The sequence below is a fragment of the Aythya ferina genome (assembly GCF_964211825.1).
Source record: "Aythya ferina genome assembly, chromosome: 5".
In the NCBI taxonomy this organism is placed as follows: Eukaryota; Metazoa; Chordata; class Aves; order Anseriformes; family Anatidae; genus Aythya; species Aythya ferina.
Genome location: NC_140301.1, coordinates 21,441,680 through 21,465,066, shown reverse-complemented (window position 1 = coordinate 21,465,066; position 23,387 = coordinate 21,441,680). Strand labels below are relative to the sequence as shown.

Genomic DNA, 23,387 nt, shown 5'->3' with positions numbered 1-23,387 from the left:
TCTTTACATGTTATGCTTTAGAAAATCTTTGTGAGACCCAGGGTGAAGGAGGAAGAATGCCTGTTGCTTTTGATGAGACAAGGGTGATTACCAGAGCCCACTGAAGCACTTTAGGTTTCAGATAGTCGTAAGAATGCTTTTTAGCAGTAGGCAGGCAGTGGGGTGCTTTGCGGTATTTTGTATTACTTTGAGAATATGCAGAATGTTATAGCCAGAATATACAGCAGGTTGGGAATTGTTCTTGTGCAGTATGTAAACTTGATTAAGTTTTACTCTTCTGAGCAGTTTATAGCCCTTGGTATTAACCAAGATATAAGATCCAGTTTTGATAAAAATGAATCTCTACTGTTGAGAAGTAAACAATGCATGCGTTTTAGCAACAGAGATTCCTTTGCTTACTCTGTAAATCAGTGTTTGTGTACCCACAGCAACTCTCCTGTTACCCACTGAGGAGAAGGATGAAGCTGTGTCTGTTTTGTGAGGCTAGTGTGTTGCACCTGTGCTATGTACAGCAGAAACTGTGCAGGTAGTGGATCTGAGATTGTCTCAGATGTTTGACTGACATATTAAAGCACCTGGATTGAACTGAGAAGTTGCATGATATTTTGGTGAAGTTTCTTATGTTTTCAGACGTTCTGCAGCTTTTCCTTTCTTATCTTCCAGTTCCTCATCCTCACATACTGAGCAGTCAAGAATTGGTTCTCCCTCATCCTTTTTTTTTAAATTGTTCCTATTTAATGGTAAAGATGAAGCAGACCTTGATGCTGCAATAATATATACTGTTGCTGATGCTTTTTTCACAGAATCACAGAATCACAGAATTTTCTAGGTTGGAAGAGACCTCAAGGTCATCGAGTCCAACCTCCAACCTAACGCTAACAGCCCTCCACTAAACCATATCCCTAAGCTGTACATCTAAGCGTCTTTTGAAGACTTCCAGGGATGGTGACTCCACCACTTCCCTGGGCAGCCTGTTCCAATGCCTCACAACCCTTTCTGTAAAGAAGTTCTTTCTAACATCTAACCTAAAACTCCCCTGGCTCAACTTAAGCCCATTCCCCCTCGTCCTGTCACCACGCACGTGGGAGAACAGGCCAACCCCCACCTCTCTACAGCCTCCTTTAAGGTATCTGTAAAGAGCAATAAGGTCACCCCTGAGCCTCCTCTTCTCCAGGCTGAACAAGCCCAGCTCCCTCAGCCGCTCCTCGTAGGACTTGTTCTCCAGGCCCCTCACCAGCTTCGTCGCCCTTCTCTGCACCCGCTCAAGCACCTCGATGTCCTTCTTGTAGCGAGGGGCCCAAAACTGAACACAGTACTCGAGGTGCGGCCTCACCAGAGCTGAGTACAGGGGGACGATCACCTCCCTAGCCCTGCTGGTCACGCTGTTCCTAATACAAGCCAGGATGCCGTTGGCCTTCTTGGCCACCTGAGCACACTGCTGGCTCATATTCAGCCGACTGTCCACCATCACTCCCAGGTCCTTCTCTGCCTGGCAGCTTTCCAACCATTCCTCTCCCAGCCTGTAGCTCTGCTTGGGGTTATTGCGCCCCAGGTGCAGGACCCGGCACTTGGCCTTGTTAAACTTCATGCAGTTGACCTCAGCCCATCGGTCCAGCCTATCCAGATCCTCCTGCAGAGCTTTCCTACCCTCAAGCAGATCGACACACGCACCTAACTTGGTGTCATCTGCGAACTTACTGAGGGTGCACTCGATGCCCTCGTCCAGATCATCGATGAAGATATTAAAGAGGACCGGCCCCAGCACCGAGCCCTGGGGGACGCCACTAGTGACTGGCCTCCAACTGGACTTGGCTCCATTCACCACGACTCTTTGGGCCCGGCTATCCAGCCAGTTTCTAACCCAACGAAGCGTGCGCCAGTCCAAGCCAAGAGCAGCCAGTTTCTTGAGGAGAATGCTGTGGGAGACGGTGTCAAAAGCCTTGCTGAAGTCAAGGTAGACCACATCCACAGCCTTTCCCTCATCCACCCAGCGCGTCACTCTGTCATAGAAGGAGATCAGGTTCGTCAGGCATGACCTGCCTTTCATAAAGCCATGCTGACTGGGCCTGATCGCCTGCTTCCCCTGCAAGTGCTGCATGATGACTCTCAGGAGGATCTGCTCCATGAGCTTTCCTGGCACTGAGGTCAAACTGACAGGCCTGTAGTTTCCTGGGTCTGCCCTCCGGCCCTTCTTATAGATGGGCGTCACGTTTGCTAGCCGCCAGTCGATTGGGACCTCCCCCGATAGCCAGGACTGTTGATAAATGATGGACAGTGGCTTGGCCAGCTCCTCTGCCAGTTCCCTCAGTACCCTTGGGTGGATCCCATCTGGCCCCATCGACTTGTGCACATCTAAGTGCCGTAGTAGGTCACCAACCAGTTCTTCATGGATAATGAGGGCCACATCCTGCTCCCCATCCCCTTCCACCAGCTCAGGGTACTGGGTATCCAGAGAACATCCGGTATTGCCGCTAAAGACTGAGGCAAAGAAGGCATTGAGCACCTCCGCCTTTTCCTCATCTCTTGTAACTAAGTTTCCCCCCGCATCCAGTAAAGGATGGAGATTCTCCTTAGTCCTCCTTCTTGTGTTGATGTATTTATAGAAACGTTTTACAACCTTTTTGTAGGTAAATATGAAAGCAATCTTTTTTCTCAAGACTGTTAACAGGATTGTAATTTGTGGCAGTATGTATGTTTACAAGGACACCAAAGCAGTGCATAAAGGAGTCTCTAGGCTCAAGTTCAAATGTCATCAACATCTTCATAGCCAAGCAATCTTGCAGCGGGAAGAAGTAAGCCTGAGTACTAGAAATATGGGTAGACAGTATAATGCTACCAAAACTCAGCCCTGACTGCAAACTGAACAGAACTACACAAGTGTATTGAGCTAGCTCAGTGAATCAGTCCAAGCCCTTCTCTTCTTGAGTAACAGCACAGTAGTCATGCAAGTGATTTGTTTAGTTTGTTTTTGTCTTTTTGATTTGTAAACCAAAATACTGTGAATACAAAAACCATACCTAATTTATTTTTGACCATATTTCTACAGAATTACATGGCTTGATTGCCTGCTTACTTTTCATTGCTTGAAAGCTTTCATCTGTATGTTTTAGCTGTTTAATTTGAATGCTCCTGGGTGTTGCTTTGTCTGAATTTGGAGTTCAGCTTTGAATGCACAGCATTTTACCCACATTGTTTTGATTTTGCTATATATATATTTACTTTAGATGCATCAAAGGTTTCTGTCAAAATATGTATTGTAATATAATTTTTATGGCTTACTGTTCTTGCAGTTTTCTGCTAGTTCCTGCCTGTACATGCTCTTAAAATAAACTGGATAGGCTCAAATAAAATTCATTTTGTTCTTCTGTGTGTGTGTCTGAGCACGTGTGCCATTTTGAGTTAAGGTGGGAATTGAGATGGCAGAGAGTATAAAGAAAGAGGAGGTTTTGGCTTTTGGAGAGTTTTGCTCTGTATGCACTGATGTTACCTTTTTATTTGTTTACTTTCTGCTGCCTCACCACCTTGCCAGCAGAACAACTGCAATATTTCTCCACTTATCTTCTTGACACGGGAAAGCATAGGAGTATGGAACATGACAAGGACATAACTTTTGTAATGTCCAAATAAACATATATTGTTCCTACAGAAATGTTTCTAAGTCCTGCAGACTTCCTCTAGGACTTCTTATCTAGAGCTGTTACCAGCATGTAGTGGTGGCTTTATTTTGTACCTCTCATCTGGGGTTCAAAGCAAACAGTAGAAAGAGGAATAAGAGGAATTCCCTGAAATGTGGTGTTTTAAAGGGAATGGTCCTCTGATTTGTAAGATTAATTGGTAGCGCAGTTAATAAATAAATAAAATCTCAGAGCTTTTTAGGACTTTGCTTTTGTTTTGATAAAAATGACTCAGCAGTTATCTAAGTATTGCAGAAGTAGAAGGTGGACAAATAGGTGATCTGTGCCTTGTAGCCAAGGGGATTTTTTATAAGCTGGTGAAGTCTGGGTTTCAGCAGCACAGAGTGATAATATGGGCAAATACACAGTTATTCTGGCAAGACCTCAGTGATCCCAGTTGTTGCAAACTAAGACAAAGTGGAGCTAGGGTCTCAGGTAGAATAGACAAAGGTTTACACGTATGTAAACTGAAGGAATGAGAGGGGGGAAATAAACAAATACTGCTGGGAGGGAGGGAAAACTGCTCTGAAAAGGAAACCATTGTCTAAACTTATTTCTTCTTCAAAAAAACAAAAACACCCTTCCAAAAAAAAACTTGTTTGCTTTTGTTTTAGAAAATCTAATGAGGCCCCTTAAGAACTATGGAATCGCATGGTGAGCATGTTTCAATTCAAATCAAGTTTCTTTACAGATATACTTGGTATCGTGCTGGAAAGCTAACCTTGTGCTGTGTTGTTTCAGCATGTCCATGGGCTTCTTGATAGACGAGACTGCCCCGGTTGTGTGGAGAGGACTCATGGTCATGTCGGCTGTTGAGAAATTGTTGAGACAAGTAAGGATTTATATCTAACTGATACGTGATTAACCATAACATTGTTTCAAAGTAGCAGTGAAAATTTTTGTGTCTTGATCTTTTATATGGACTTGTGTTGCTATCAGACTTCTGAAACATGTTTTGTGCACTAAGGAATCATTTTCTCGGTGTCAGTAACTTAATAGAAAGGTTTTCACTGGAGAACCAAATGGCACAAATCTTCCTGTGGACACTTGACAAGAGTCATGGACCTAACTGCCATTTGTGGCCTTGCTTACTTAATGAAAGCTTCACAGCAGGCAAACTGCAAGCAATATGCATTTGAAACAATAATCCCTGGAGCTTATCTCAAATGAACTAATAAGATTGGTGGTACAGAACTCATACAATGTTGTCACTGGTCTTTTGATTTGCAATTTTCTGGCCTTTTGGAACTGATGTTTGTAAAGAAAAGTAGAAAAAAATGTTTTTGTTTTTTTTTTTTAATTTTACTTGCTGTGCATTTCAAGTATTTATTACAACTTATGATCATGACTTCCACTTATGTTCAGTTACCTTATGACCATTCTGAGAATAAGAGAATTTTATTTTCTTTCCAGGTAAGAGAAAAAGTTGAAGCTTACTGTGTTTATCTATTCTCTTTATGTAGTCATTGTTCTGTGTGTTTGATGAGTGGATCACCACGTTTTAATGCATTTTTGTGTATTTTTAAAGAATATTTTGCAAATGTCTAAGAATTTGAATGTATAGGTGTCTGTGCTTATCTACAGCTGCATTCCTGTATGTGCTTGTTTATTCAGCAGCACTAAGCATTCTTGGATGGCATTTGACAGGTACATGAAAATCATGAAATACTATCCCTGCGTAATGCAGATAAATCGTTGGTTAATAAAACTGCTGGCATATGGAAGCCGGGCAGCTTCTTTATTTCTTGACAGATCGTTTTTTCCTTCTTCGTGCGAGTAGATCTGTGAAGTGCTAATGAGACAAACAGCTGAAAAAATGCATTAAGTGCATTAAAGTTCTGTGTTTAAACTTGGACGTGACCCATATTGTTCATGGCTGACATCTATTCCAGAGATCTGATGTATACAGCTTGGAGATCACTAGGTTTTTGTATGTGTTCTGTAAATACTTCCAAAACTTATGCTCCCTTAATGACTGAGAAGGAGGTGTGTTTGTTTGTTTTTTTTTCTTCCTTTTCCCTAGCCTGTTTCCAGTGAATTCTTCTCTGTTTCTAACAGACTTTAGAATAGTGGCAAATGTTGCTCTAGTCAGAAAGGACACGTGTGCCAAAATTTAAGGGAGAACCTCTTTGTCTAGACTTGACATTTAAAACTAAGAGGTATCCATGCCAATTGCTGTGGAAGGCTGTTCTGCCCTCTTCGTGTGTCACATTGTGTTGGCCCGGCTGACAAAGACTAGAGCCTAAAACCTCAAAGACAGAGCTGAAGTTAGCACCTGCTGCATTCAAATACTCAGCCCTGGGAGACTGAAGCCTTTTGGCAGGCACTGCAGTGCTACTACTTCAGTCGGAGGTATCCCCAGATGGGAAACGTGTGCCAGCTTCCTCATGGAGGGTGTTGATGGTGCTGTGTAATGAGCTCACTGCTCCCTAGCAGCCAGTGAAGTGGTTACGTGCTGCCCGACTGCAACAGGAACAAGGCAGAGAGTCCATTAATGCTCAGGGCATCAGTGATTTCGCTGACAATGGAACCTACCTTCTGAAAGAGGAAGACCTAATAGCTACATTTCTTCTCTCCTGCAGCATCTTTGCCTCTATTTGATGACCAGGGTTTGCTTAAATCTGCGCTGGAAAGAGTTGTTTGCGTCTTCTCCCAAGAAGAAAGAAACTCCTAGCTGACAAGAAAAAACAGTGGGTTCTTTCAGATGAACAGGTGGTCTTTAGAAAACGTCTGACAAATTATCCAGACTTACACATGCTGCTTTGGTTTTAAAAACTGTAATATCTCCCTTCTGACACAGCTAACCCATGCTTGAGATTGACTAGTAACGAATGTCAGAGCCTAGGACAACTGAATGAGAGAGGACCACAGCATGTGATAAATATCATTCTGTTTGTGTTGAAAATGGTTTTGTGATCTCTTGGGTCTTCTGAAACTGTTTCCTCTTTTCTCTTTATCTGCTCTGGTTGTTTGGCTATTACCAATTGTTTGATAGGATAAAATTGCTTGCAAGAATAAAATGATTCTGCTTCTAAATTTCTAAGGCAGTGTTCTTAAGAAATAGCTGCTTTACCTCTATAGCTACATGTAAACTATCTAAATTAGCTCCCTAATCTAGATTTATAGTCTATAACTTTAATGTAAGGACATTTTTGCACTCAGAGAAGCTAACAAATATTAAGTTCTTAAAATAATTAAGTCAGCCAGGTAGAAAACACCTGATGGAACTGATTGTGTCAGAAGTTCCCAGGCTTTCACATGAAAAACACTGTTAGTATTTCATAGTGGTGTTTACTGTTAGGTCTTGGTGGCTTTATTGTGTATGTTGTTCTAAGAGGTTTTGTATTTGCTCTGTAAATAAGTGTGTTTTTTTTTTTCTTTCTTTACAAAAGAACCAGTTTTTCAGAGTTGTTCATTCTTCAAATACTCCAGTAAAACACTGGAGGGTCTAGTTTCCCAACTTATTAATGTTGACTTGTTGACTCATTAACTTGTTAACTCTTAATCAGTCTGTGCCTGTAATTAGTATTTAAACGCTTCTTTTACTCTTGCAGTTTATCAAATCTCAGGAATTGTTTGTCTGGAAAATACATTTTGTTAAATGTATACACTCTGTGGCTCCTTGTGCACTTTGTGCAGGTAGGATATCCTACTCAAGTATTGAAAGAGCTTTGCAAACATCACTTTTCATAATACATCTATAGTTTTGTTCCTCTCATTCACCTTGCCTAATTCATCCTTGGTGGATGAATGGCTTTTCAGTGCTGCTCCCTTTCAGTTAAACATCTCTAGTTTACATGCATTGAAATTACAGTGGCCAGTTGTCATGGGCCATATGATCTGAGGTTTAGTTGTGGCTGAGAAATGACTTTTGTTAACATAATGAGATGTACGTTAGGCCTGTTTACGTTGCAGAATGATCATTCCTCTTATCCAGACTTTACTCATTTCCCAGCAACAGTTGTTTTCATATAAAAACTCATCCACCTTTGTTAACACTTCCTTTGAATTTTGGTAGCCTATAGGTGAGGTAGAACAGAGTATTTTTTGGTTTACTTAAAATTTTGAAAGGATAGTTCTGAAATCTTTTCTGTAAAAACACCATTAAAGCCCATGCAGAGAAGTTTTGATAGTTCTCCATTGTCATCTGTGGCACTGGGCTTTTCCTATTTGCTTTCCACTTAACATACACTTCAGAAGCTGCCTCCTCTTCTTTATAGTTCCGTTCAGTGCTCACTTCTTTACTGTTTGTGTCTCCTGACCCAGTGCTATGATTCAGACTAAGAGTTCCTCAAAATGCATTGTCTTGGTGTATTTGCTGTGGAAATGAGTCCTGGTGAACCTTAGGCTAAATATAGTAAAGATTCTGATTTTTTTAAATTATTTTTCTATGAATGTTACCTAAAATCTGTGCCTGAATAGTGATGTTGCTGAGAAGCTTTGAAGTAAATGTCAAATAGACAGCTGAGAACCTTGGAAGAGCACCTATAAGAAAAAGGGGTGGGAGGGTGGGGGAAGGCAAGCAAAACTTTCTGTAGTCTGGTTTAAACTGCTACTGCAACAAGGATTTTATGTGGTCATTACCGCTGTATTATAGATGCTGTACTGTAAGTTTTCTAACACCATTTCCACTTCTGTCTGTTGTGGTTTAACCCAGCAGGCAACCAAGTACCACACTGCCACTTGCTTGCTCTCCCCAGGTGAGATGGAGAGAACTGAAAAGATAAAGGTGTGAGAACTCATGGGCTGAGATAATGACAGCTCACTAGGTAAGGCAAAAGCCATGCATGCAAACAAGGCAAAACAAGGAATTCATTCATTGCCTCCTGTTGGCAAGCAGGTGTTCAGCCACTTCCAGGAAAGCAGGACTTGTCACACAACGATTGCTTGGGAAGATTAATGTCATCACTTTGAATGTCCGCCTTTCCTCCTCCTCTCCCCCAGCTGTTATTGCTGATCATGATGCCCCGTGGTATGGGACATCCATTTGGTTGCTCTCGTCAGCTGTCCTGGCAGTGTCCCCTCCGAGCCTCTGGTGTGCCCCCAGCCTCCTCGCTGGCAGGGCAGCACAAGGAGCAGAAGAGTCCTTGGCTCTGTGTAAGCACTGCTCTGCGACAGCTAAAACACTGCTGTGTTATCGCCACTATTTTCATCAAAAATCCCAAACCCAGCATCATCCAAGTCTCTACGAATAAAGTTAGCTCTAACTCAACTAAAACCATAACACAGCCTGAGAACATCTTGACAGTTCACCAGCAAAGGAGCAAATAGAAGAGTGTAGATATGATTCTGAACTAATCTAGGCTCCGCAAAGTTGTTTGCTGTACATCCTAGAATATATTGTGGCAATTGTTTTGCCAAAAGGCTGGCACAAGGGAAGTGGCATTGCATTTGACCACCAGTTTAATAGTTACTGTAGTCACAGCAGTAATACAAGTGAAGGGGATTTTTTTGTTTAGAGTATATAAATTTTAATGTAAAGGACAGTACATGCTGGTTGCTCACATCCTAACAGATGTGGAATAACAATTCATCAGGTTGAAATACAAGTACAGAGTGGGCTACAGGTATAAAGTACATATTTCAGCATGTAGTGTTCTCCTATATTTATCAATAAAATTGTGTCACTATGAGAAGCACACAATAGGGATTATAGGTGTGAGCAGTTCTGTTAAGTGCAACCAGTCCACTTGGAACTAGCCCAAAGAAGCTGCTCTCTTTTCAAGGCAGGGATCTCTGGCTGATTAACATCCTTAACAGGATTTCTTACATTGACATGGCATTTTAACCTATGTTTTGCAGACTAGCCAGATCTTACCTGGCAAGACTCCTGTATTTCTTCCTTATCCTGCTCCTCTGGAGCAGCAAGAACATCTTGTGTACTGGCAGCCTCCTTGGTATAGTATGGTTAAAAATCTAACATTCAGAACTGCTGAAGGTGTTGTGAGCTGTAAATGTTCCTTAAATGTGCCTGAGAAGGGTGAACACATTTTTCCTAGAAAGACAACAAAGTTCTCTGGAGTGGCTTAATGCTAAATTTATCTAATCTCCATTTCTTCCTTGCTCCTTTTAGCAACAGTTTAGTGCCTTTGTTTTACAAGAGGTACATTTTGAAAGAAAATTAAATGAACTTTCACTGGAAGGGATATAATTGGAACGGAAATAATACAGAGAAGCTAGTAGAAAGCAAATGATATAAGCCTTCTAATGCAGAGCACTTGCACATGAACAAAAGGAAATGGGACCTTGCACTTTGAAGCATGGACAGACTTTATCCCCTAAAAATGTGTTGAAAGAACATAAATTCAGCAAAGGAAATTACCAAATGATTTTTTTTTTAACCTAAAGCAGGTTAGAGCTGTAGCTTTAAGATTCATTCTCGTCCTTTAAAAAAAACCTGAACTCAGTTTATGTGATAATTATAGTTGTATGTTCTGGCTGGAGGTGGAGGTTTTGTGTGCCACTTTCCTTTTGAAGTTCCTCTCTACTAAGAGCAGAGCTGATTTGAAATCAGCACTTAACAGAGGTAATGGTGGTAGTATTTTTATAGCATTGTGTGTGTGTGTGTATATGTATATGCATCTGGAACTTTTTTTTTTGTAGCATAATGCTTAATGTCTTCTGCAGATATATGCACAATTGCTTAACACCTGATCGTACATGCTACCTTACTTGCATCTTCTGCAAAGAGCCATCAAAGTGGTAAGGGGTCTGAAGCATGTAATAAGAGATACTGTAAATACTGGATATATTTGATTTTGAGAAAGTTAAGAGGACATCTGAGCTGTTGTCTTTAGCTACCTAACTGATATATACAGAGAAGATGGAGGTAGTTGCTTCCTGTATGTGCAAAGTGAAGATTTCCTAGAGAGATTACAGATTCTCTCTTTTGGAAGATACTCAGAACTCAGTTGGACAAGGTTCTGAGCAGCCTGCTCCCAGTTGGTCCTGCTCTGTGCAGAAGGATGAACCAGAAAACATCTTGAGGTCCATTCCAACCTAAATTGTTCTGTGAATCTATGATTAATTCTGAAGTAGACGTCCTGCTGCTTATTTGACTAGCAGCATATATAATTTATCTGCAGCTCAGAGAAGAGAAGAAGGTTATGCCTTTGAAAGAGAAGACTGAATGCTTTAGCCAGTGATCAAAACCTAAAATGGAATGCAGGTGTCTCTCTTGTGTGAGTGTCCTAATCACAAAGCTAAACAGACGTGCTTGCAAGACATCTTGTGTCTTGCTCAAATGAATATATAATTAAGTCTTTCAGTCAAACGAGCAAGTTTCAATATAATGAATGAGAGCATATTTTCCACAGTAGCACTTAAAGCCATTTGGCCACTTGACAGGTGCTACATCAGATCCCCATAGGCAGAGACAAAATATTCAAACCCAAATAATCTTTGTCTTGAATGAGCATTCTAAATATGAACTAGGAAAAAAAAGTTTAATCACTTATATGGTAATATCATTGGGGGCTTGCTGTAGGTTGAAATTATTAGTAGCGTGGTGGGGAAAAAATGTCTTTTTCGGATAAAATTAGTGAGAGTATGGGTGGATGAGAGGGATTCAGCAGAGAATGACACGTCTTGGGTCAGGAGAAAGGCAACAATAACAAGTTGATGGCTCTGATTTTTTGCAGCTATATTTCAAATGAATTGAAAGGATCCCCAGAATAGTAGTAGTGAGTCAATGATGAAAATTATTCTTATTGTAAATGTAAAGAGCAACTGGAGGGAAAAAAAAAAAAAAAAAGCACTGCAGTAAAGCAAGAAGCAAAAAGATATTTTTGGATTGTGGTTTTTAACACTCTTTGGTTTTGGAAGGGCATACCGTCAAGAGATTTCCCTTGAAGACATTTAACTTCCATTACGGTGGTAGATTCTAGAGACAGGAAAAGGTTGAGGTGCTGCGGTGGGGAGTTGTAGCAGGGGTGATCGGGAGGTTCAGTAGTGATCAGTAGTAATCATATTCTTGCCTTATAATATACATTTAAACAGTCTGTACGGTTGTCTTTATCAATAGATGTGCATGAACTGTATGCTAAAGGCAGATAATTAATATTTTTCTCTGTATTTTGTTTCTGCAGCATTTTGCAGTTGAATATTTCAAAACAATTCAGTGTCGAAATTAGTAAAAATTTTCATTTATCTGGTCTGCAAATAATTGAGAAACTGAAGCATATAGTCTGTAGCAGGCTATTTACAGTTTATGTTTCAAAAAGCTAAACAAAGCTGTGTTTATATTATGAGCTACTAAGATGTGTTTATATTCTGCAGTGCATAATTTTAAAATATGGTAGTCTCACCAGGTGTCACTACATGTAAAAAAAAAAAAAAATGTTGCCAGCATTTTAACGTTTTTTTTTTTTAAGTATGTCTTCTCTTCTAATTTTCTATTTTGGGTTATCTTAGCCTGAGGTGAGCATAGAGATTGTTAGGCCAGGCCAGAGGCTGTTATTTTGTGATTTTGGGGGGGGCGGGAGGGAGGGTTAAAAAAGTTGAGATACCACTGTTCTTCAGAGCATGAAGAATGGTTGCATCTTGAGGCAGTTCAGTTGCTTTTCTGTTTTTATTTTTGTGATCCAAAGTACAAAAAGATCCAGACACTTCTTCATTATATAGAGGATCATTGTATCAATGTATTTGTTTTATTTAGAAAGGTCGAGATCTGCCATTGAGATACATTGAAAAGGGGAGCAGAACTCAGTAGTAGCAGTGACCAAACTTTGCAGTAAGGTCTGCTTTGAAATACTCCTAAGGGTGCACGTAATTGGCCTGTATCTGCAGCTGGCAGGCAACAGACGGTAACTGAATGCGTGTGAGATTTTTCCTTAAGTGTTTCACGAGCTTTCATTTAAAAGCAGGGAAGGTCAAGAGGCACATGCCTTATCACCAAATGTAAGGAACCTGTTTGGGGGTAGGATAAGATGCCCTCTCATACCTTATAAAGGAGTTTTGGGAGGTGGGGAAGCCTATCCTGATTTTAGTTCAATTCATTTTGCTGTGACTAAAGGACAAATAGCCTAACTTCTTCTCATCCAAAGCCCACTGAAACCAGTGGGCTTGAAACTGATTTCTATGAGCTTTAGTTTGGGGCATTGATGTTTAGAAAAGCCCGTTAGAAGAATTCTTTGTGTAATCATAGCAAATTTGCTAAAATACTAATAATGGTCTTGAAGGGCCCTGTATATTCAGAGAGAACTGCCTAAACCAGTCCCAAGAAGTGTGTGCATATTGCAAGGGCAGTGCAATACTTCCTGGAGATGAGAAGCTAAACACAGACTGAGGGATGTCCTGCAGCCCATGCAGTGGAAGACAGCAGAACGTCCCTCCTGCCACCCCCAGCCCTCTGAGGTCCTCACACCCAGAGCATTCCTGCTGCCACCCTGTGCCGTATCCCTTTGCCTCCAGTGCTCCTTTGTGTTTTGGGAAAGGTGTGATTGAACGAATATAGGCTTGATTCTTTTGTTCCAGCTGAAGCTACAAAACCCGTTTTGTTGCTTTTCTTCCCTTAATGAAGGAAGTAGGATCTATACAGATCCCTGGTGCTTTATTGGCTTGCGTTAGCAGTTGATATGAAAAAGGATTATAGTCTGTGAAAGGAATTGACAATCATAAAAAGAAGTGTTAGAAAAGCCAGAAGAAAACAAAAACATTAGCCAGCAACATAGTGCTGAACTGGAAGCATTTGCAGTAAATGTATTTTAACTGTCTTTGAGGATTAAAAAAAAACAAAAAAACAACTGAGTGAGAATGTATTTACAGCAAACATTTCTTGGCCTGGCTCCTCAGCTGTCATGGTTATGACTGTGCAGCTACTGCTGCTGTGGGAACGGGCTGTGAGAGTGTTTTCTTTGCTCTGCTTCCAGTAGTCTCATCTCCAGCACAGATTACACAGGTATGCATGTGTCTGCCCTCCTTTGCATAAAATAAAACAAATGCAAAACACACAACTGTGTTTCTGGGTTTGACTAGACAGGAAGAAACGGCAGAGCTCATGGTTGTTCAAAATGGCTGCCTTAGGGCTAGAACTGGTGTGCGTATGTATATATGTATGTAATTCCTTCAGCTTTAAAAGAAACTGTCATGAGGTTTAAGAGTTGGCATCATCTGTCTGTAGCAAAGTTCGGAACATTGTGTCCAAAATGGCATCCAGCTTTGTTCTGTGAGAGAAGAGGCGGCGATGTAAGGATGTTCTCAAGTGTTTGCTAAACTGGAGTACTGGTGGTAGAAGAACTGGGAAAAAAGAAAAGAAAATAAATCATTACTCAAAATTTCCAGAATTGATGTGACACTTCTCAAAATATTGAGTGTTGTAGGTAGCTATTGCCACTCTATCACCTTCTTTTCCAATGATAAGGAAGTCTTTTCTTTCCGGCCGTAGTTCAAATGAAAAAGGGACATGGGTATTGCTCTGCTGAACGTTGCAGGTAGGTAGGTGCCCTGCCTGCCAGAATGGAATTGGAAAGTCAAAGCCTAGAAGAAAGCCCTCCCAGTGTTGCTGAGAGGTTACTTCAGACTTTTTGCCACTGCCTCAATAAAATAGGTACAGTATCTTTAAAGTGCTGAAGTTTAGAGCTTGATGGGGAGTAAGTGAAATTTAATGGTGCAAGTCAAATTCGTAGGGTCACGGGCTGGAAATGAGCAATCCTGAAATTGCCGAGCAAGAATGCTATTAGGAAAAGCCTATGGGATGTGTCTCACTTTGTTTCTGTCCTGGATTTCAGCACGTAATTGTAGCCTGGATTAGACAGCTCTGTGGAGCTGAGATTTAGAGCCAAAACTGAGTATCTTCTGTAAGGTGCCAAGACCTTTCTCTTGGTTTAACTTGACAGGCTTATTCTATGTTCAGAATAATAGCCTGGGAAGGGAATCATTCAGCCAGGACAAGAGAGCTGTGAGTTCAGTTTCTTTCTCAGTTTTACATTTAAACCTGTATTTCCCATTTCCCAAGAGGGTGCCATGAAGGTGCATAAAGCAGTCAAAACCTTCTGCTATACCATTTACTCTACGAACAGGGATGTGCAATTTCTGGGACCAAAACTAGCAGCATAGCCAGCGCTATGCAGGAAATTGTTAGTCCAATGTTTCAGCTTTCCAGGTGAATTCTTCAGCTACCAAGTTTATATAAAGGGTTATGGTTGCTTGTGTGACTCCTGTGTTCCTTGTACACTAGCTGAAATAAATGACACCTGCTTGAGAAAATGAAACTCATATCTTCCACTTCTTGTATGGGTTCTCTCATGCAGCTAATTACGATATCAAAAGCCACAATTACAGCAGCAGAACCACAGGCTTCTGGCATGTGCGTTCACTTTAAAACGGCTGTGAGTGCTCAGCTTTGTGTTGAATTCGGTGTTATCACTGACAGGTGCATTTTGAGCATGCCTGCTAGATTGGTCCTGTAAGACTTGATTCTTACTCACAAAGGTATGTGTAATTAATGGACCCCAAATGGTCTTCTGGTTGACACTTAAAATTGTAGAATCATAGAATTATTTATGTTGGAAAAGACCTCTAAGATCGTCTAGTCCAACCTTTAACCTAGCACTGCCAAGTCCACTGTTAAACCATATTACTAAGCTCTATATCTACATGTTTTCTGAAGACCTCCAGGGATGTTGACTCAACTACTTCCCTGGGCGGCCTAGTCCAATACTTCACAACCCTTTTGATGAAGAATTTTTTCTTTTTCCTAGTATCCAATCAGAATCTTCCATGGTGCACCTTAAGGCCTTTTCCTCTTGTCTTATCACTTAGTGCACAGCGGGATTTTGATATTTGCAGCAAAAGAATTTTCACTATCTGTGCGTTTTGTGATGAAAATGTGTAGTTTTGTCTCAAGCATCCAGGTTACTGTGGGTTACAGGCACCTGACTTTAACCTAATTCATAGCTTATGAGTTGCTGCGAATCAGATGAGTTACTTTTGAGGTGGTTTTGGGTGCTGCTGCCTTAATGCTTGGGTCCAATATGTTGTCCTTGCACCACTAAAACTGTGCTGCAGAAGTAAGTTGAAATAATTATGGATGAAGGGCAGACAGTGTTTGTGCCTCAGCTGGCTCTCCTCAATGCTCCTGGCAAATATTAGCTATGACAGGAAAGGTAAAGAAATTCTGAAGTACAGAGATCATTATCATAATTATCAGAAATGACACAATCAAAGTTCCACACTCCTTTTACAAACTTCCTTTCCTAGGGCTGCAGTTCAAATTACAGCTAAAATACTTGGACATTGATATTTTCTACTAGCAAGCGATGCTTTGCCTGAGGACAGCAATAAATTTTTAGCGGTGATTGCCAAATTATCTTTTGATTATTAGCAAGCTGTTTTGTCAGTTTGGACTTTGTTGTGCCAAGTCAAGTAAAGAGCCTCCTGACACCTGGCAGTAAATAACACACCACACATGCACACAAATTGAGGAGATGCATGCGGGTGTAAAAGAGGAAGGAGTCAGTCTGTCCGCTGCGGTGCTTCCTTCTGCTGGAGCTGCGTTCACTTCTTGAGCAGTCAAAATCTTTAGGAGAGGTTTTAGGTTTGCTTCTGAACGTGTATGTGGAACTTGCCAAGGCTGCTTCTTAGACGTGTTATTTTTTTCATTTTTAGACATTTTTCATATTTCTGTTCAAAACAAAAGTGGACTGTCTTCCCCATCATAGCAACACTATTACATTGTTCAGCATTAGTCACTCAATTTCACTTAGCAAATGAAATATCAATGTCACTATATACACAAGTCTTAATTTGATATCAGTATAGTTTTTTTAATATTTTAAATTACACATTTTTTTTAAATGAACTGACTTGCAGTGTGACCATTGAAAACTGAGACACTGATCCCTTCACTCACAACATCCTCCCATATCTCTTTTGCTCCCAGAAAATAGCTGTGGATACCCAAGAATGGCAGCAGTTTTTGTACCTATGTTCTTTGGAGAAACTGACCATTTCTCACATGCTAAATGATTGACACAAATATGAAATAAATGTGCTGAAGGCACCAGAGATTAATGCCTTTTTTATCCCTGACCAAAAAAACCCAGTGCTTCTCTGTACTATTTATGAAGTTCCAATAGATGGTTCTGCTTTTACACTGCTTTAGTCTATCAACAGTGTCTTTCAAAAGAAAAAATTGTTATTAGCAGAATGATGCCTTTCATGTACACTTCTTTCACTGTGTAGTTAGTGGGTGCCCATTTTAAGTATGTTTTTTTGCTAGGTATAAACAGTTTTCTCTGTGTATCAACGATGAAGTAAGAATTGTAGCCAAACGCCAGGATAAAAATGAAAATATGAAACCTGTCCTGTTCTTGGCAGTAATCACTGAATGTCCCTAAAATTCAAGGTTTCAGCACCTTCAGCAAAGTAGTTTAATTAGTTTTAGAATACAAGTAACACTTTTAATTTATTGTTGCAGATTTATAACTGAGGGCACCAGTGAATGCAAAAGCTTGGTTCTGCAAGCATAGCAATTATTTTGGCAATCTTTATACAATGCTGTCATATATTTGTTGTCTAATCCATAGTAAATGCTTTTGCTACTCTAACAGTAAGACATTCAGCACATCTTTAATTGTGGGAATGTTGTGCGTGCAATTGCAAAAGTGTGTAATTCTTAAATTGATTTTTGTTTTTACATACTGTCTGTATTTTAACGTGCTTTCTGTGTTTCGCTCTCTGGAAGAACAGTCCATATATAGTTGTTCTTGTTCCTTTGCAGCCAATGTAAAGCCAGTTCTTTTAACAGAAAACTTGTATCTATCAGCTTCAGAGTCTACAGATAGTCCCTGGTCAAGAGTTCCAGTGAATCAGTTCTGCTTCCTCTTGCACGTGCTCTCACTTGCACTCCTCTTTCACTCTCTCTCATCTTCTGGAGTCTTGCTGTGGAAGCGAAGGATACTATATATTATGTGGCCTTGTTGTGACATCTTGTTTCTTGTTGGATATATTCATTATTGTGCTCCAGGTAACTCAAGCGGACTCTCCAATGCTGGTTTCATTAGCAAGGGCAGACTATTTTGAATTCAGTGACTGTGGAGGATATGCATCTTAATTTTAAGTACATCAAGTTTGGACAATGGGGTTTTATCAGTGTTGGTGGAAAACAGATTATTGTAAAATACATGTATATAACATTTTATTATTGGAAAATTAATGTTTCACGTTAAGGCTACTTACTCTGAGATTGGATAACATCTCACCAGACAGGAAAACCAGTCCTGTATTGAGACTTTCTGTGTCTGGCCTCAGTTCAGTGGTCTACATCTAATTGATTCTATTCCAGTTTTTATATTGCACTGTTTATGGTAGTATTGGAGGGTTTTCTTCAGCAGCATTTTAAATGATTTGAACAGTATTTGTCATGTTATTTTCTTCTGTTATCCTTTTCCTGAAGGTCTTAGACTTGCCTCTGAAGAATGCTTCTGTACTGTTGTGGTTTTAATTAAATTAAATGCATTAATGTACTTAAGAAACAGAATTTTCTGACTTGTTAAATTTAATGTTTAAGTACTAATTTAAAATGAGTGTCTCAATGACACTGATGCCTGTATTAGTCTGTTAGTACCCCAGTAATGAATTTATGAATTTTCTTATTGTACCAGGATATGAATTGAAGTTTAAGGAAGTTAAATGACTTGCAGAGAGAATTAGGAACATTCCTTTCCATTGTATAGCTTAAGCACTTGACTTTAAACTATACATCAGCTTTTAATATCATTAGAGTAATACTGGCAAGAGTATATATAAAGGATGAGTTTAATAAGTTTCTCCCTTTCGGTAGTTGTTACCAACGCTAGTACTATTTCCATCTGTTGTTGTTGTAGGGAATATCTGAACCAGACAGCATACATAAATTTTATGAGCTTAACAGGAATCCTGATAACACTGCCTTAAGAATGTTTTCTTGACTTTGGGACTGATAGCTAGATGATGCACATGTCCCTGTGTACTAATAAGGAGAGCTCAAAGAGACTTTGTAGCTTAGGTGATGTCTGTAAAGCATTTGCATCAACCTGGTTGTTAATTGAATTAGATGATGTGATGCTAGCCCAGTTTATTCTGGTTTGTTAAGGTTTATGTTACTTTATTTTTTTTGTTTAACTTCATTGCTAAAAGGCATACGAATTGAAACTTGTCTCATTCCATGTTTCTTTTCTAGACGTTGCTGTTGAGAAGCTGAACTACAGACAATTCTGTGTCATAGAACAGGAAGAAAAGATGGTATATATATTTCTGAAAAAAATTTCCTGCAAATCATGTAGTACAGACTGTGGGTCAAGGACAGAGAGCAGCAGATGAATTATCAGTCTCAAGACTGAGTGCATAATACAGTTTGTTTCTCAAACTGTCTCCTTTTAGGGAACAAGTGCTTCCCTGGGAAATAGGAGTCTCAACTCACAAAGGCTCTTTCACAGCAGTAACTCAAATCTAGTGGGAGATTTTGTTAGATATGATAGTGTTGATTCCATCTCCATTAATCATTCTGGGGATGCATAGAGACACTCCTTCTCACTTGTCCCCAGTGACCAGCCTCAGACTCTTGAGGACGTGTCAGGCTGGTCCACATCTCTGTGCCCTCTCTTATGCCACTAAGGCTGACATGGCACTGGTAGGGTTTCCTGAAGTCGAGGAGGAGCCTGGTGTCAAGTGCCTATCCTCAGTCTCCTGGAGTACCCTCTGCAGAATAGCCACTTCATACTTGTTTTTTGGGAGTTGCTTCATTTTGTAGGTTATATAGGACAGAAATTTCAGGCAACTGCATCATATTTTTCATTTGCCTTCAGATTTCTATATTATTAAAAGCCATCGGGAGGAGGAGGCCAGTTTCTGTTTCAGTGGTTGAATTGAACAGGACTCTGATTTCCTTCCTAGGTACTTAAAGTTACTCTTAGTCTGTATTTGGAAAGAAGAGGACAATCTCCTTCACTTTATGGAAATCTGAGGAGTAAACTGTTCAGATGCTTCACCTCAATTTTTCTGTATACTCTGGCAAAATAGGCTGCTCAGAAATACCTCAGAGGGTATTTGAGCTATTGCAATACTGGATTGTTGGTCTTCAAGATTGGTTAAACATCACAGGACAAGTCAAAGGGGCAATGCTCTTTGTTCAGAAAGTGTCAAGTTGTATTAAGTACTATGGAATACTCTGCTATGGCGTAAGCCATTATTTCACTGTTGAGAGAGTTACTGGAGGGGATAAGCGTCTTCTGTTCTACGCCTGGGAAATGCTCCTTTCTTTAGTTTATCAAATATTTTTGAGAATAAATATTAATTAACATATCATAAGTTTAATTATACTATTCCTTAAAAATCTTCTTTCTTTTATCATGAAGCCAGTTCTTCTAATTTCCACTGTCTATACATGTTTAATCAGCATCTTTAAGTAAATTTTCAAGGAATTACTTTTTAATGTTTGCTTCATCTTGTATTAAGAGATTTTTATGCATGTGAACAGTTGTAGGCGTATGCATACTAAATTTGCAACAAAATTTCTTACCTTTAGTATGTTCAGCTGTTTGCCTGTCCTAAATCACATGCATACCCAACACAGTAGTTAGGAGGGGGGGTCAGGCAGGAACAGCCCTTAAGCTGTCTGTGACATAGCTCTTGTACTTTGCTGATACTGGTGTTCAGAGCTTGGCTGGCTGCTGCCAAGTCTGCACCTGCAGTGCTGCTTGATTGAAACTCTGCATGTATTCCTCTTAGTGAGAACAAATAAATAATATCTTCTGTTATTTACCAAACACCAGGATTACTTCAGAACCACAAGTAGCAATCCCTCTTCTGTGCTAATGTTCTGTCACTTCTACCTCGTGCACAGAGGATTCTCAGGCTTCATTCCTCAACAGAAATGCCATCTTTTTTTTCTCCATGCTCTATCTCAGGTTTAATTTGCTATATGGAGCCCTTACTTAAAATGCATATCTGGTATTTTGATTATGAATTGTCACATAAACAGAGTGATTGATTAAAGTAATTTACATAGGAGCATTCATGGTATTTCTGAGCAAGGGAAAATACACAGAAGCACATGGCACTTAATTACATTGCTTAACAATAAATGTCAAGTTAAATCTTTTTAAAAAAAGATGAATGCTATACTTAAGCGAAGTGCAATTATATTTCTATGGTTTGAAATGTTTTACGCACTGTATATGTTAGAGAGGCAAAGATATTAACACTTCTGTACATGCAGAGGTGCTGACAGATTACAGATGCTTCGAGGCAGGCTTTTGTAACTGCCGTCAGTTCAGTGCTTGCAAAGGGAACTCCTCTAATGTGCTGTTAATCTGAGCTCATTTACTTGTATGCAGTGGCATTTGCATACAGGCACACTTCTTAGAACTGATTGAGAACATGAAGACTAGTGGTCCTGATTTGGTAAATTGTTGCGTATAAACAGGATTTGCATTCAAATTAGTGTTTTATGTCACAGCCTGATTATACATCCCATTTTAATAATGTTGAAAGAATGGCAATAGTAGATTTCAGAAAGCTACTTCTCTGATTATATGTTCCAATTTTAAGTTAATTAAAAATGTCTCTTCCCCCTTTTTTTCCTCCTCTGCTGATATTTAGTAACACCTGAAATTTTTTCCCTCATTAAATAATGTGTGCAGTTCTATAACAAATAGAACCTTCCAAATTATATTCAATGATGTGTTAAATAAAAGCCTGTTGTACTGGTTATGTACTGCTGTGGGAGGATAATGAAGAAGCAACTGACCTCCACAGTGTTCATCATCCTCTAATTTTGTTCTATTTTGCAGCAAGTAGGAGTCTACAGAGTGCAATGTGGTGAGTTGGAGAGCTCTCCAACCTGAGTCTGAGCAGGTCCATGTGGTTACAGGCCACTGTTCACTCCTGGGCAAAAGCGCTAGCTCAGTTCTTTGTAACAGTTATATCGATGTCCTTGTGGTGCAACTTAGAGTCTCAGAGGTCTTAGATCTGTTTGTACCCTAGATTAGAAATAGAGAGGAAGAAAGAATAAAATTATGAGGATTTAAAAAATGTTATTTTTAATAAGGAGCAGTTTTCCAATCCAGTTTGCCATCTGCCTTCCAAAAATTGTGCTGGCACAACTCTGAGGTGTGTGGAAAATAATTTTCATGTATATTTAACACTTGCACACCTAGGTGTCTTCCTTGTGTTTTTGAACTGATGTGAGAAGAGCTTGTCTTTCTGCTACTATGCACAGCAGCAAAACATCCTTTCTGCTACTGCTGTGTTGGTGTACCTTCTATGTTATACAATGAGACTATTTATTTGATGAAGTCTAAGTTTTTCAATCCATGAATTTGAAGAAAATACATAAAATAAGGTGGTTTCAGTGCCATAAATTAAGTAAAGTGTTATAATATAATTGCACTACATGTTAACAGAGTATTTTTTCTGTTGCCTAGCAATGAGATGTACAATGGGGTTCACCATGTGCTTGAGATTCCCTGATTAACTTCTGTTTTCAGAGTTTTGTAATTTTAACACAAATCATTACTCGTAGCACAACACAGAATATTCTTGTTTGTTAGGGAGTCACTTATTTAAGGAAGCTTGAGGCAGAAAGCTCTGGTACCTTCAGATTTCTGTACTCCTCTTCCATACGTGGTAAATTTTGGAAGTAACTTACCAAGCAGCAGTTGTTTTGTGCATTTTTCTACTGGTAAGCTTTACATTAAAGTGTACTTTTACTTGAAGATGAGCGTCTGAGCAGTACTGGCATGGGTATGGGTGTTTTGGTTGGGGAACTGTGATGTGTGCCAGGTAGAAGCTTCACATGGAGCTTGATGAAGGAGGCTAGTGATTGAAGAACCTGATATCTGGAAAAGTGAAGAAATGCCACAGCATGGTCCCAGAAGGACACCACAAGAAGAGCTAATATACGGTCAGGGCCAGCAACTACATATGAAACTAGAAAGCTGAAACTAGAAAGCTTTTAGCTATGGGAAAAAGAGCTATTTTTCGTTCCAGTCACCCATAGTAAGAATGGGTTTTGGATTATTTTGCAGTACTCTGTGAGGTGGTGGTGGTGCTTCAAGTTAAGCTCATGCAGTAAAAGCCTGGAGACTACTCAGTATCCCAAGCTTTTCAACAACCATAACTGTTTTGTGTAGACTTAAGTAGCTGGAAACTCAATCAGAATGATACAAGTGGCATACTGCTCATCAATATATTTTAGGGTTGCATCTTGCTGAAAGGCAGAAGGCAAAAAAATAGTTAATTCGTAGTTTATGTAGAAGCATTTAAGGAAGGAGAACGTGGTTACTGGACTTGTAAATTTGGATTTAACAAAAGGTGTCAGGATCGTACTTTATAAAGACACAGGGGAAAATAAATGCATTTTGTTATCCTTTTTATAGCATAAAATCCGCTGTACGTTTGTGTTCCAAAATGGTTGTGATTATTATGAGAGATTTATTCCTGCATATTTAGATTTCTATGTATGTAGATGTTTTTAGTTACAAATCTTTAAGGAATTTGTCTTTACTCCTGTTGTAAACTATTGCTAGCTACTCTATTGCTAGCATCTATATCAGCATCTATATCATTTACCTTTCAATTTGTCACCTTTATAATGGTTAATTTTTAATTAAGAAATTTAATACATAAATTTAAATTTCACACCTTTAAGTGAGCAGAGTTAATTTTCACTGGAAAAGGAGGCATCTGCAAGCGTTGGCACTTATCTTGTTTTGCAATTAGGCAGGATTAGTT

The 23,387-nt window shown here is 39.7% G+C and overlaps 1 protein-coding gene across 16 annotated transcripts in view; it reads left to right on the top strand.

Moving 5' to 3' along the window:
- NUBPL (NUBP iron-sulfur cluster assembly factor, mitochondrial) overlaps positions 1-23,387 on the top strand; it is a 103,933-nt gene that overhangs the window by 41,537 nt on the left and 39,009 nt on the right. For 10 of the 16 annotated variants that reach the window (XM_084521220.1, XM_084521221.1, XM_084521219.1 and 7 more), the window contains 2 exons: positions 4,289-4,328; positions 4,416-4,506. In XM_084521220.1, the coding sequence (XP_084377346.1) occupies positions 4,289-4,328; positions 4,416-4,506 (131 nt within the window). Of the gene's footprint in view, positions 1-4,288; positions 4,329-4,415; positions 4,507-4,544; positions 4,564-18,874; positions 18,897-23,387 lie in introns of those variants that run through there. The other 6 variants (XM_084521212.1, XM_084521214.1, XM_084521213.1 and 3 more) reach the window with 3 other exon arrangements.